The sequence below is a fragment of the Drosophila subobscura genome, chromosome O, assembly GCF_008121235.1.
Source record: "Drosophila subobscura isolate 14011-0131.10 chromosome O, UCBerk_Dsub_1.0, whole genome shotgun sequence".
NCBI classification, from domain to species: domain Eukaryota; kingdom Metazoa; phylum Arthropoda; class Insecta; order Diptera; family Drosophilidae; genus Drosophila; species Drosophila subobscura.
Window position 1 is genome coordinate 25,608,224 of NC_048533.1, and position 12,616 is coordinate 25,620,839.

Below are 12,616 nucleotides of genomic sequence, written 5' to 3' on the forward strand. Positions count from 1 at the left end.
CTGGGGGTACGCGAATTAAACTGCATACAATACAAGAGGTGGGAACGCTAGCGACTAAATGATACTCACTAATTGGGAAGCAATATATGCAGAGAATATTCTCTCTAATTTGAAAATATAGAGTAAATATTATACCTCATGATGCCCACATAGACCCACATTGACTTTCTCTTTTTCTGCATGTTACATGCTCATCCACAAATACAATATACCCTTTTTGCTTTACGATTAATGGCTAAAACAAAGCGCAAATTATGAGGGCCGGCAGCGGGCAGGAAAACAGCAAACAAACAGAGCGGGCAAAGACGACTGCCACTGCTGCTGGTGCTACCACTGCGACAACGACAGGCAGAATAAATAGAAATCAAGAAAGCATAAAATGCCCTGAGAGACAGCGAGACAGAAGCAAAGGCAACGGCAATGGCAAAAGTTTGAATGCAGTAAGCAGGCCGTGGGCTGGGTATACGAAAAATTAAGTAGTTGCAGAACCTGTCCCAGTGGATTGAAGACAGCCCCAAAGGCTAGTTCTCCCAGTCCTACTCCTCGTTCTCGTCTCCGTCGTTGTCGGTAATTGAAGAGTACGCGCGTGCGTCCCATGGCAATCGCAGCCAGTTGTGGCCGTCGCCGCCACACTCTGGTGGATTGTCCGACTGACTGCGGACTGCGGACTGCCGACTGTTGGTGCAGGAGGCATTATGCTGTATTATTTACAATACGAGTATGAGTGGCCCGGTGGTTGGGACTGCCACTTAGATATACTCATGGCATTGCTGGCCCATAAAATGTTGTTCAAATGAACGCTGAACGGACTAGCGTGCAGCTTGGACGACGTTTTCATTTACGATGATGCCTGCTGCTCCTCCTCCTCCTCCTCCTCCCCCTGATAAAAGTAGAGTTGAAGGGAAAAATTGAATGTGTATCCGAGGACTGGGTGTCTATTATTTTATTCCCATTCCTGTTGACTGCCTGCCTATGTTCCAGTCCCTGCCAGCAGAACGAGTGTAGCTCCAGTTGTTAATTTATGTGATGGACTGTGCGTGTGTGGAAGTTGCAGATAAATTTACTTAGTCGCTTAAGGAGAGCGCTCCAGCACAACCAGCACAAAGAAAGTAAGCTTCTGGCTTAAGGAAATGACAAGTTAGATGTGGAATAGTGGAAAAGTGGACTCGACTCCTGCCAAAGATTGATGATAGAATGTGTGGAATAATCAAGCGCCGAGTAAACTAGAATTCTTTTCACCTTTTGTTCCACTGCCTTGGAATGGGCAGTATTTGTAGACCCACTTGAGTACACCATCGGTTGGGCGAGTGGAAATCAATTTACGTTAAATGTTTGCTCTTCCGCCGAAACTAAACTAAACAACAAGAAGGCTGTCCAGGCAGGATGTGCGCTAAGTGAGCAGAGCATTGGGTAGGAGAATGACTATGAGTGGCAGCCAAGTCAACCGCAGAGTATCCATTTGAGTGGCTCCTAAGCTCTGCATGCTTCAAAACGTTGGGGCACCGGCACCCACCCTACAGCAAACAACAATCAGCGCCACCAGGCGCTTCGGCCTTCTGGTCAACCTCAAAGGCATGCGGCGGACAGGAGCAACAGCAACAACAAGAACAACATCATCATCGACCTGGGCCAACAATGGGCCAACTATTAAACATGAATGCGTCACGCATGCCTGCCCCCAATCCGCGGCCTGGCTCCACTCCCGGGATGATGATGATGATGAAGGCTCGGGCTCAACAAGTTTCTGCATTTGTCCCAGGCACGAGCGCATTATGCTAAAACTTTTGCGCAGAATCTTGGGGACGACAACATGATTAACAGACAAATGACATTACAAAGCCTTTCACTTGGCAAGTTCTGCCGCCTGCCTCCTGTCCCGTGCCCCATGACTCTTCGCTGACTTGGCAACGCGAAAAAAAGTCAAGAAAACAAAAAATAAACTGCATCGGCATCATCTGGCCTGCCTTTCTATTTCGCAGACAATGAGCTCGGCTCTGGCTTTCATCTGAAGAGCGGAGGCCCTTTGCACTCTCTGGATGTGTTTGTGTGTGTGCCTCAAATCAGGTCTTAACCCCTTTTTCTTTCGTCTGCTTAGCAGCTGAAGCTGCCACCGCCGACGTCGTTCCATTCTTGCAACTTGAACTTTCAGCGAGCTGTGCAGCTGTTGGGGGAGTACGCAGTAGCTCCTCCGCTGCCAAATGAGAGAATGAGTATCTTATGGATTTGTCGTTGACTTTGAAGTCGAGCTACGCTTCACTCCGCTTTTTGTCTGCTTAAAAGTTGAGCAGCTGCCGGGTTGCATTTACTAATAGAAATTTTACATTTAAATGAGAGAATTTCGACACCCAGTCTCCCATTTCCCATCTCCCACTCCAGCACCCAGTCCACTGTATGTGTATATTTTTCCATCTTTCTCTCTCTCTCACGCTTTCTCTCCCCCCAGTAGCCTTGCACTTGAGCGAATCGCCAAGCCGGCGGCGGTTTGCACTTAAGCAGAGGCGTCATCGCGTAAGCAGCTTCGAGATATTTTTATACTCTCTGCGGCCTCACACCAACTATGGGTATGATGATTATTTAGAGGTGTTTGTGTGGCAGTGGTGGTAGGAACTGTTCTTGATTACTTAAACAGACAATATGTCCTTCAAGATCGTTTAATCACATGCGAAATCATTGCATATTGAGAAGTAATTGAACGGATCACAATGTTATATCCAAAGCCATTGAAAATATGGCAGAAATGTGGATTTTTCATAACCTTTGCAATCAGGAATCTCTCTCTGAAATATGTTCTAAACACCCTCTTGAAGGGTATCCCATCCTGCGGCTCTGCTGCCCCGATTTCCTTCCTTGTTTCACTTTGTCTGTAGCGCTTCCAGAGTTCTGATCTCGTCTCTCTGTCTGCCTGTCTGCCTGGCTGTCTGTCTGCCTGTCTTGTGTTCTGTGGAATGCGCTTTATGCTTAAGCATAAAATTCTGCAGAAAGTGTAAGCCATAAATAATGAAGGCAGGATTTAATGAATTCATTTCAAGTGGCTTCAACCTTTCGGATGCGATTTCTGGCGCATAATTAGCTGGAAGGGCTTTACCTTTTTCGGTTAAAGTTTCAGGAGTAGGAAACCACATGATGGACTCTGGACTCTCGTAAACCTCAAACTCAATCGAATGGAATGTTTCTCTGCATTCGCATCTAGTGCCTTGAGGTTGTGTGCTGCTGCCTGGCATTTGAGTGGCTCGACCACTGCATTTGTATCTAGTTGCACTGCCACTGTAGTCGCAACAAGACCAATCACATATTGAACTATTTCCAATATTAAGACCCGCTTAGAAGGACCCAACCCAACCCACCCACCCACACACACATTTCCATCAACGTAGCACAGATGTTTACCCAGAGCTTTGGTTGCCAATGCATTCAACCCCAACCCAATACTACGGAGCAATAGCTGGCTATATAAACATGTCTCGCAGCTGCCTTCCGTGCATCGAGAGTGTTTATGCTGAGAGAGAGACGGAGAGGAGTGGGACGATGTCTCTAAAACCAGAAACATGGGAGATGTTCGAGATGTGTGGGGAAGGCGACGCCGAAAGACTTGCAAAAGTTTTTGGGGGAATTGAAATCCTTTGGCAAACAAGCAGCAGCACACACACACACACACACACACAACTCCTCTTGCCATGAAAGGACGAAGGGGGAAAAGGAAAACATTTCTGCTGCAATAAGATACAAAAAGCCACAGTTGTGGGCCAAGAGCTTACCCTCACGATGCATGTAAGAACTTTCCGCTCTCCAAGCATTTGTAAGTTTTTAATAAGAAATTGTTAAACAACTTGTACGATTTTCTTTTGCTCTCTTTCTCTCTCTCTTGAGTTCTCTCTTTGCCCCCAGAGTGGCAGGCAGGACGACAGGCGTCTCCTGCTGCTGTCGCTGTCGCTGGAGCTGCTGCTGCTGCTGCTGCCGTTTGGCAGAAATTGTAGTAATTAGTCATGTTGATTGATGAATGTTTCTGTGAGTGTGTGCGAGTGCGTATACAAGTAAATGTGTGGCACTTTCATGGCTGCCACGAGTGCTACTTCTGCTGCTGCTGCTGCCGTTTTCTTTTTTTGGAAATTTCTCATTTAAGCAACGGAACAATATGTCAACGCCATTAAAAACGCTTTGGCACTGCCTTAATCCCCGACTCTGCAGGCATTAAGAAAAGTTCACCATTAAATGTGGCAATGGGGCCACCGTGCAATAAGACGCATAAAATCCTTCTCTCTCTCTCACTGCGGCAGGCATCCGGAAAGCCAATTTTCCAAGAGCACGCTGCGGGCGGTGCCCCCACACACGACTATTAAATGGCACACATTCCCGCTCCAGTGAAGGCTTACATTGTGGGTACTCTTTCGTACATATGTACACTCCTTGGGTGAGCAATAAAAATTCAAGGTAACAGGAAAAGGATACCCAAACCAAGCTACAGCATGCTCCACTCAATGGGAGACTTCTTCGCTGTGGCGAGAGGCTCCTCGAGCTGCTTTGGTGGCAGGCAACATCATCATGCCACACACTGTGGCGTAGCATGCCTGTGGTTGTAATTTAGTGTGCCTAATGAATTTAGTACCGTTACATACCGGAAACGGATGCGCGGGAGGGGGCCATGTGAGTGCAAAAATGCGCACTCAACTGGAATGTCTGTGAATCTCTACGACGGGAATGAGAGCCGAGCTTGAGGAATGGTATTTGTGTGTGTGTGTAATATTGAGGTTACTCTCAGCGTGTGTGGGTGAAAATGTGTGAAAAATCTGAGCGACTGGGATGGAAAACTTTGTTAACCTTTATTAACGACACCTGGAACACCGAGCGAGCGTCTAATTAAAAGGGACAAACATTTTTAATCGAGCGCAACGTAACGCCACGCCACGGCAGGAAAGGTGGCTTCATAATTTTCCAAAGGCATTTTCTAGGCATGCGGAAAATTAACAATTATTTTTAATGGCTAAAGCAGGTTTAGCACAAGGAACACAATTAATTTTGAGGACAACCCGAAGAGTGGGAGTGGAAGGAATACGAGTAGGAGTAGGAAAACACTTGAAGCCCTTGATTGTCCCTGCAGATCGAATGACACTTTGCCGCACGCGTTCCGCTTGAGGCAAGCTGTCAGCAAACAAGAACCCCTTCCACTTTCGCCCACCCGCAGATTAGATTGCATAAACAAACGCGTTCGGGATATCAATGTGGATGTGAGTGTGGATTGAAGCCAGGTTCCAGCTCGTTGCAGGATATTTACACGGCCAGCGTGGCATAAAAGCGAAAAGTAATTTTCCTAAGTGAATATAAATGTTTAAAATCTTGGCAAGAGAACAGCAACAGCAACTAAGGCACTAAGCCAGCACACAGAACACAACAATAGCCAACTTGGCCAAGAAGGTCTGCTCTGGTCTGGTCCGGTCGGTCTGGCTGACTCGATTCCTTGGCTTGCCTTGGCTGAATGGAAAAACCGAAGCCAGTTAAGATAAGAAATTTAAAAGGCAAAACACAGCAGAGGTTGGCTGCCTCATTGGGTGAAAAGTGCTTAAAGTTTTATGCGAAATTGAAGTTGGCTACACAAATAGGAGAGTAGTGCCACAAGCCATGGCCCAGGACAAGGTGTTGAGCTCAAAATAACCTCCTGATGCTGATGCTGCTACAGCCAGACGTGCCTCTGCCTCCGCATAACAGCTTAAGGATTCCAGAAATGTTCGAGCTCGATATCTCATGGGAAATAGAGATTTTCGTATCGAATATTGGATATAAAACTATCAAACTTTAACCTTACTTTGGATAGAAAAATATTTAATAAAATAAATAAGAGATTCTATTTCTAGTGTTCGTTCGGCAAACAACTCGTTTTTGAGTTCAAAATTTTCAGTAACTTTTTTATAATATTCAACACAAAACTGAAGTACCTGGTCAATGCGGACTCATCTCTGCGACCAACCAATTTCGCAGTAGCGATTAAATATCAAAAAAAAAAATAAATAAATAAGACAAATATGTTCATAAATTTATGTGTGAAACAAAATGAAAGGGTTATGTCCATCAACTTTAAGAATTATTTTCTCTAAAACAAATTTTTAAATAGCCAAAAGATGTTTTTGGCGCTGTCCGGGTCTGGCTTATCAAATTTATCAAGTTAACAAAGCGAAACTAAGGCAATTGGCCCAAGGAAAGGCAGGAAAATCAATACGATTTTCCACTCCCCCAACACTGAGCAGCCCAGTGGCAGTAGCCAGAGGCGGCACTGTAAATTTCATCATTGTTGGCCCCTCTAATTAATGGAAAAGTCACCAATTTGGAAATCAAATTACGGCGCGCATAATTAAATTGCCTTATCAAAATTTCATTCAAAAGCCTCCCGGAGCGGGCTGAGAGAACTTTTTTCCGTTCGGGTTGTTGCAATAGATGGCCTAAAGTTCCCTTTCTATGGCCTGAAGTAAAGTGACAGACGGGCAAGAAGGCAGCCAACAGCCAAAAAACTTTTAATTGAATTCCTTTCAAATTGTTCGTAATGGGCACAATTAGATTGTCAGCATCTGAAAGAGATAGTAAGGGGGGGAACACTTTGAGGGGACAAAGACAGAGACGACAGAAACTCCTAGCCCTCGTCCTGTCTGTCGCTCAAGTTGATCTCGAAGCTTTAAACAAAATCTCGTATTATGCAGCACTCGAGTGCATGACAAATTCATTAAATGCACAAAAAGCGGTGGAGTGGCCATACGGACAATATGCATACGAGGATGCCAGGATATACAGACAGCAGCACGAACATCACACGGACAGAACGGACTGTACGGATAAGATGTACATACACTCGTAGTAGAAAAAGCAGCAGAAAGCTTTACAAAATTGTATTCACTCTCTGACCGTAATTACACCGCACGGGTGGAGGGTGAGTAAGGGGGAGGAGGTATGCAGGTAGAAAGGATTACGGGCGTACAGGAGTGGGGCGTGGTTGCGAGGTGAGCCAGCCATGAAATGCAACATTGCTTGCCGCACGCACAGTGGATGTGAATGGAAGTCTAGAGATTCATCGTGAGTGATGGCACAATTTGTGTGAGTGCAAGAAAGTGCAATCCGGTTTCTAGAAAATATTTTCAAACTGATTTGTAGTCAGAAGATCTCTAAATTTCACAGTCAGGGTATACCGCATCTAGGTAACTATTCCAACTTCGTGCCTGAAGTTCTCTTCTGCTCGCTCACGAACCAGCACAAAGTGCGCATCTCTAATGCGTGCTGTTGCCGCTAGGTGTCGCTTTGGAGCTGTGACACGGGGCACTGTTTGCTGTTTGCTTGTGTTCCTGTATGCCTGTGTGTGTGTATGCACGTAATGGCCCAGCACAACGAGACTCCAAAGGCTTTTGCAGCTCCCAAATGTACACTACATTTAAATTGAATTCATTTTTCGGAAAGGAGGTGGGATGAGACACACACACGCAGACACACACATGGCTGTGTGCGCATATGCGTGTGTGCGTGTGCGCTGCTAATGAAATATTTTTGCTGGATTGTCAAAAATTCTGGCTCGCGCGCTTAATTAACTGTCTTTTTATTAAGCGACATTTTGAGCAGACTTCGCAGAGCCACCTAATGAGCGGGTTTTTCTCTTACATATTGTATATGTATCTGTGCGTATACATATGTGTATGTACATATGCATGTACATATGTACATACATAAATTCATTTACCAAAGAACAAACATTTTCATTTAAATTGCGTTTTATTTTTACTCCTACTCATCCTGCCATATAATTAATTTAAAGTCGTCCTGGCGCTCAGTCAGTCCTGGCTGCCTTGTCATTACATTTCGAATACTCGTTACGGCTGTGACAAATGTCCTCGCTGTGTGCCTCATTCCTAAAGTTTTAATCAAAAACTTGACAGTTATTAATTAGAGCTCCAATTACATTTACTTCTTTGCTAATTGTGTGCTCTCCCCTTTCTACTTGCAGCAAGCAAAACAATTCCATAGAGACAGAACTTAGGCATCATCATCATCGTCGCCATGAGTCGACTGAGAGCGGCCTTCAAGCTGCTGCTGGTGGTGCTGCTGCAGCTGTTGCAGTGGCAGACCGGCGAGACGGCCTTTGGACGGGATGAGTGCAACGAACTGAGCGTCAGTTCGTCCTGCCAGTGTGCCCCATCGATGGCCGAGTACGAGATCTACTGCCCCGCGAATGCCTACAATGTGTACCCGAAGTTCCGGCTGGCCATTCGCCCCAATTCGAATGTCCAGATCGAGTGCAATCTGACGGATGCGAAAGAGTACAAGCAGCTGCCGCAATTGAATATCGGAGAGATCGAACGGGTGCAGATCCAGCGGTGCCCATTGCCCGGACACACACCGATTGCGGGCATACTGGAGCACCTGGGCATCCGCAGCCCCAAGATGCTCATCTTTGAGAGTGACAATCTGGGGGTGAACATCACGCGTCGGCACTTGGATCACCTGCAGAACCTGAAGCGACTGCGGTTTACCTCTCGGCGGTTCACGTACATTCCAGCGGACTTTCTCGCGGATCTGCGGAACCTCAGTTGGCTCGATCTTCGGGCGAATATTGTGGAGCTGCCAGCGCATCTGTTTGACAACCTGGAGAATCTCGAGTCGCTCGAACTGGGCAGCAATGGCCTGAAGCACCTGCCACATGGAGTGTTCAGTCGGATGCCCAAGCTGCGGCACTTGAATCTGTGGAGCAATCAGTTGCACAACCTGACGAAGCACGACTTTGAGGGCGCCAGCTCTGTGGTGGATGTGGATCTGCATGCCAACGGCATTGAGCAGCTGCCCCACGATGTCTTCTCGCTGCTCGTGAATCTCACGGAGATCAATCTGAGTGCGAATCACTTCCGCTCCCTGCCCGAGGGCCTCTTCGAGCACAACAAGCAGCTGCGGCAGGTGCGTCTGCTGAACAATCGTGTGCCACTGTCCACGCTTCCCGCTCGACTGTTTGCCAATCAGCCAGAGCTGAGGGTCCTGCTCCTACGCTGCGATCTCGAGACACTGCCCAGCGACCTCTTCGAGCAGTCCACGGAGATCACAAACATCTCGCTGAGGGATAACTATTTGAGTACACTGCCAGCCCAGCTACTGGAGCATCAGACGAACCTTTTGAGTCTGGATTTAAGCAACAATAAATTGACTTATCTGCCGGATACTTTCTTTGAGCACACCACCAAGTTGGTGGATCTAAATCTGGCGGAGAATATGCTCTCAGACATTAGCAGGTGAGTTTTCAAGCAAAGGGTTTTTCGCTTTAATCATCCACTAATCACATTTCTGCCTGTCTCCCTCTCATCCTCTCCATAGTGACATTTTCAGCAAGCTGGAAAAACTGGAAACTCTCAACATGAATAACAATCTCGTGAAAACCATTGCCGGCAATGCCTTTGCGGCCAACGCGGGACTGATGCACATCAGCATGGAGCACAATCTGATTGACTTGCAGCAGCCGCTGCTCGGCAGCATAGTCCAGGAGCAACTGAACTCCCCCTTCAGTCACTTGGCCAGCCTGCAGACCCTCAATCTGCGCAACAACTCGATCATGTTCATCTATCGCGACTGGAACTTCAATCTGATCAATCTCCAGGAGCTGGATCTGAGCTACAACAACATCAGCTCCCTGATCTACGAGGATCTGCAGTTTCTGTCGAGGTCCAATCTGTTTGTGAACATCACCCACAATCAGATCAGCAGAATCAACTTCTATCCGCAGCTGCCAGTGATGCCGGATGGGGAGATGTCCACGAGTGTCCTTCGCATGGACCTGAACAACAATCCTCTGATCTGCGACTGCACTTTGCTGTGGTTCGTGCAGCTGGTGCGGGGCGCCCATGTGCCGGAGTACGCGAAACAGTTCAAGTTCGACACGGATCGACTCACCTGCAGTCAGCCGCACAACCTGATGGATCTGCCAGTGCGTATGGTGCCACCGAAGGAGCTCATCTGTCCCATTGGCAGTGCAGAGGAGCCCGGCCAGCGGCAGTGCCCGCGCGGCTGCAGATGCTGGGTGCGCACCTTCGACAAGGCGCTGGTCATCAAGTGCCACCAGGGCAATCTCACCCAGGTGCCAGAGCTGCCCACCCTCTACGACAATCTGCACATCATGGAACTCCATCTGGACAACAACACGCTGCTCAGCCTGCCTCCGGCACGCTCTCCCGGCTACGAGAACGTGACGAGCCTCCATTTGGCGGGCAACAACCTCACGCACATCGATGTGGACCGGCTGCCGCCCAACTTGAAGCATCTCGATGTGCGGCGCAACCATCTGCAGGCACTGAACACCACCGTGCTGGGCTTCCTCAATCGCACGATGCCCAGACGCTCGCTCATGCTCTCGGGAAATCCGTGGATCTGCAACTGCGAGACCAAGCCCCTGCTGCTCTTCACGCAGAGCAACTACGAGAGAATCGCAGATCGCGGTGAGATGCTGTGCATGGACGCCGAGATGCCCACACGCATGGCTGAGCTCTCGACGAATGACATCTGTCCGGAGGAGAAGGGTGTCTTCATTGCCATGGCTGTGGTCATCTCGCTGGCTGGATTCCTGGCTGGCATCACTGCCGCTCTCTACTACAAATACCAAACGGAGATCAAGATCTGGCTGTACGCGCACAACATGTTCCTGTGGTTCGTCACCGAGGAGGAGCTGGACAAGGACAAGAAGTTCGATGCCTTCATCTCGTACTCCCACAAAGATCAGAGCTTCATCGAGCAATACCTCGTGCCTCAGCTGGAGCACGGACCACAAAAGTTTCAGCTCTGCGTGCACGAACGTGACTGGCTGGTCGGTGGCTTCATTCCCGAGAATATTGTGCGCTCTGTGGCGGATTCGCGACGCACCATCATCGTGCTGAGTCAGAACTTCATCGAGTCGGAGTGGGCGCGCATGGAATTCCGTGCGGCACATAGAGCGGCGCTGAACGAGGGACGTGCCCGCATCATTGTGGTCATCTACTCGGACATTGGGGACGTGGAGAAGCTGGACGAGGAGTTGAAGGCGTACCTCAAGATGAACACCTACCTGAAGTGGGGCGATCCGTGGTTCTGGGATAAGCTGCGCTTCGCCCTGCCCCATCGCAAGCCGCTCGGACACGTGGGCAACGGAGCGCTGGTCAAGTCACCGCTGAAGGGCTCCACGGACGACAAGCTGGAGCTGATCAAACCCTCGCCGGTGACGCCGCCGCTGACCACACCGCCGGCGGAGGCCACCAAGAATCCGCTGGTGGCACAGCTGAATGGCGGCACGCCCCACACGGCCATCATGATTGCCAATGGCAAGAATGGCCTGACGAATCTCTACACGCCACACAATGGCAAATCGCATGCCAATGGCCACATCAACGGGGCCTTCATCATCAACACGAATGCCAAGCAGAGCGATGTATAGGACTGGGAGAAGGCGGAACTCTTTCAGTTCGAGCCCGACGATGAGCTATTGTTCCGTTGAAGAATGATGGATGTTAGAGCTAGAGCCAGAGCAACAGCCACAGAGAGCATCCACCACAGCTGAATGTAAAAAGTCTATAGAAAATTATTGATTTCTGCATGTTTTGGTCAAGTTTTCAGCTCCATCCCTCCCTTCCTAGTTTTAATTATCTCCCCAATCAGGCGGGGAGAGCGGAAATTTATGAAAATTTCAATTTTCAATATTTCATGTGGCCTTGTGTTGAGAGGAGAAAGGAGAGGGGAAAAACAAAAGAGAATACTATAATAAGGAATGGTAATTGAATCTCTCTCTCTAGCTGCTCTCTCTCTCTCTCTGTTAAGTGTTATTTCTAAGCTTAGCGCCTAGGCCCTGTGCAGACTCTTGTAGAACATAAACAAATCTCAATTATTTAGTGATTATTTTGTACATTTAAATTATTGTTAATTCATCATTGTAAGCTGCCCCCCTCTGCCTTTATTACGTATATTTTCAACACTAAACGAATCTCAATGAGAATCCATTGTATGAACCTTTGAACAAATCGAGCTTTAATTTGAGCAAGCAACCAACTTACTGACACACAAAACAACACATATGACGTATCCAAATATTGTAGGCCCAACACCTTAATTGCGAAGAACAACAACAACACAGAAAATAGAAAACGAGAAATACAAATTGCCTTTAATGTATGTATGTATGTATTCTATAGCCCTAAGTAAATGGTAGCCTTACTCGTACACACTCATATCCTCATACATATTCGATTGCAAATACACCATAAAACTACCCACTACTGTACATACGCTGAATATGAGAATTTCTGTATCTACTTTTCCAAGCAAAAAAAAGAAAAAAACCAAAAACCAACAAGCAAATGTATTGCACAAGATTCTCCTCTATCACAAATATCAATTATAAATACTATGCGTACATGCATACATCGTACGAGAGAGTATATTCCCCCCCATCACTCGTCATGACCATTTAAGCGACGCTATATATGCATAAGATATAGATACTGTACCGTACGGCTCCTCCTCCTATCATTATCACACACATCGCAAGAGACAGACTCTTCATTTCATACACAGGACACAAGATATCGTTTATGATACGTAAATGTAATTAAGCTTAAATATAGTACCGAGTATATACTACCGTCTA

The 12,616-nt window shown here is 47.4% G+C and overlaps 1 protein-coding gene across 2 annotated transcripts in view; it reads left to right on the plus strand.

Moving 5' to 3' along the window:
* The window catches only part of LOC117896380 (protein toll), a 48,135-nt gene extending 35,802 nt beyond the window's left edge, over positions 1 to 12,333 (plus strand). The window contains exons 3-4 of one of the 2 annotated variants that reach the window (XM_034804661.1): positions 7,973 to 9,245; positions 9,328 to 12,333. In XM_034804661.1, coding sequence (XP_034660552.1) covers positions 8,026 to 9,245; positions 9,328 to 11,410 — 3,303 coding nt within the window. In that variant the 5' untranslated portion in view covers positions 7,973 to 8,025 and the 3' untranslated portion in view covers positions 11,411 to 12,333. The remainder of the gene's footprint in view (positions 1 to 7,972; positions 9,246 to 9,327) is intronic. The other variant, XM_034804662.1, reaches the window with a different exon arrangement.
* Positions 12,334 to 12,616: the final 283 nt, after the last annotated feature.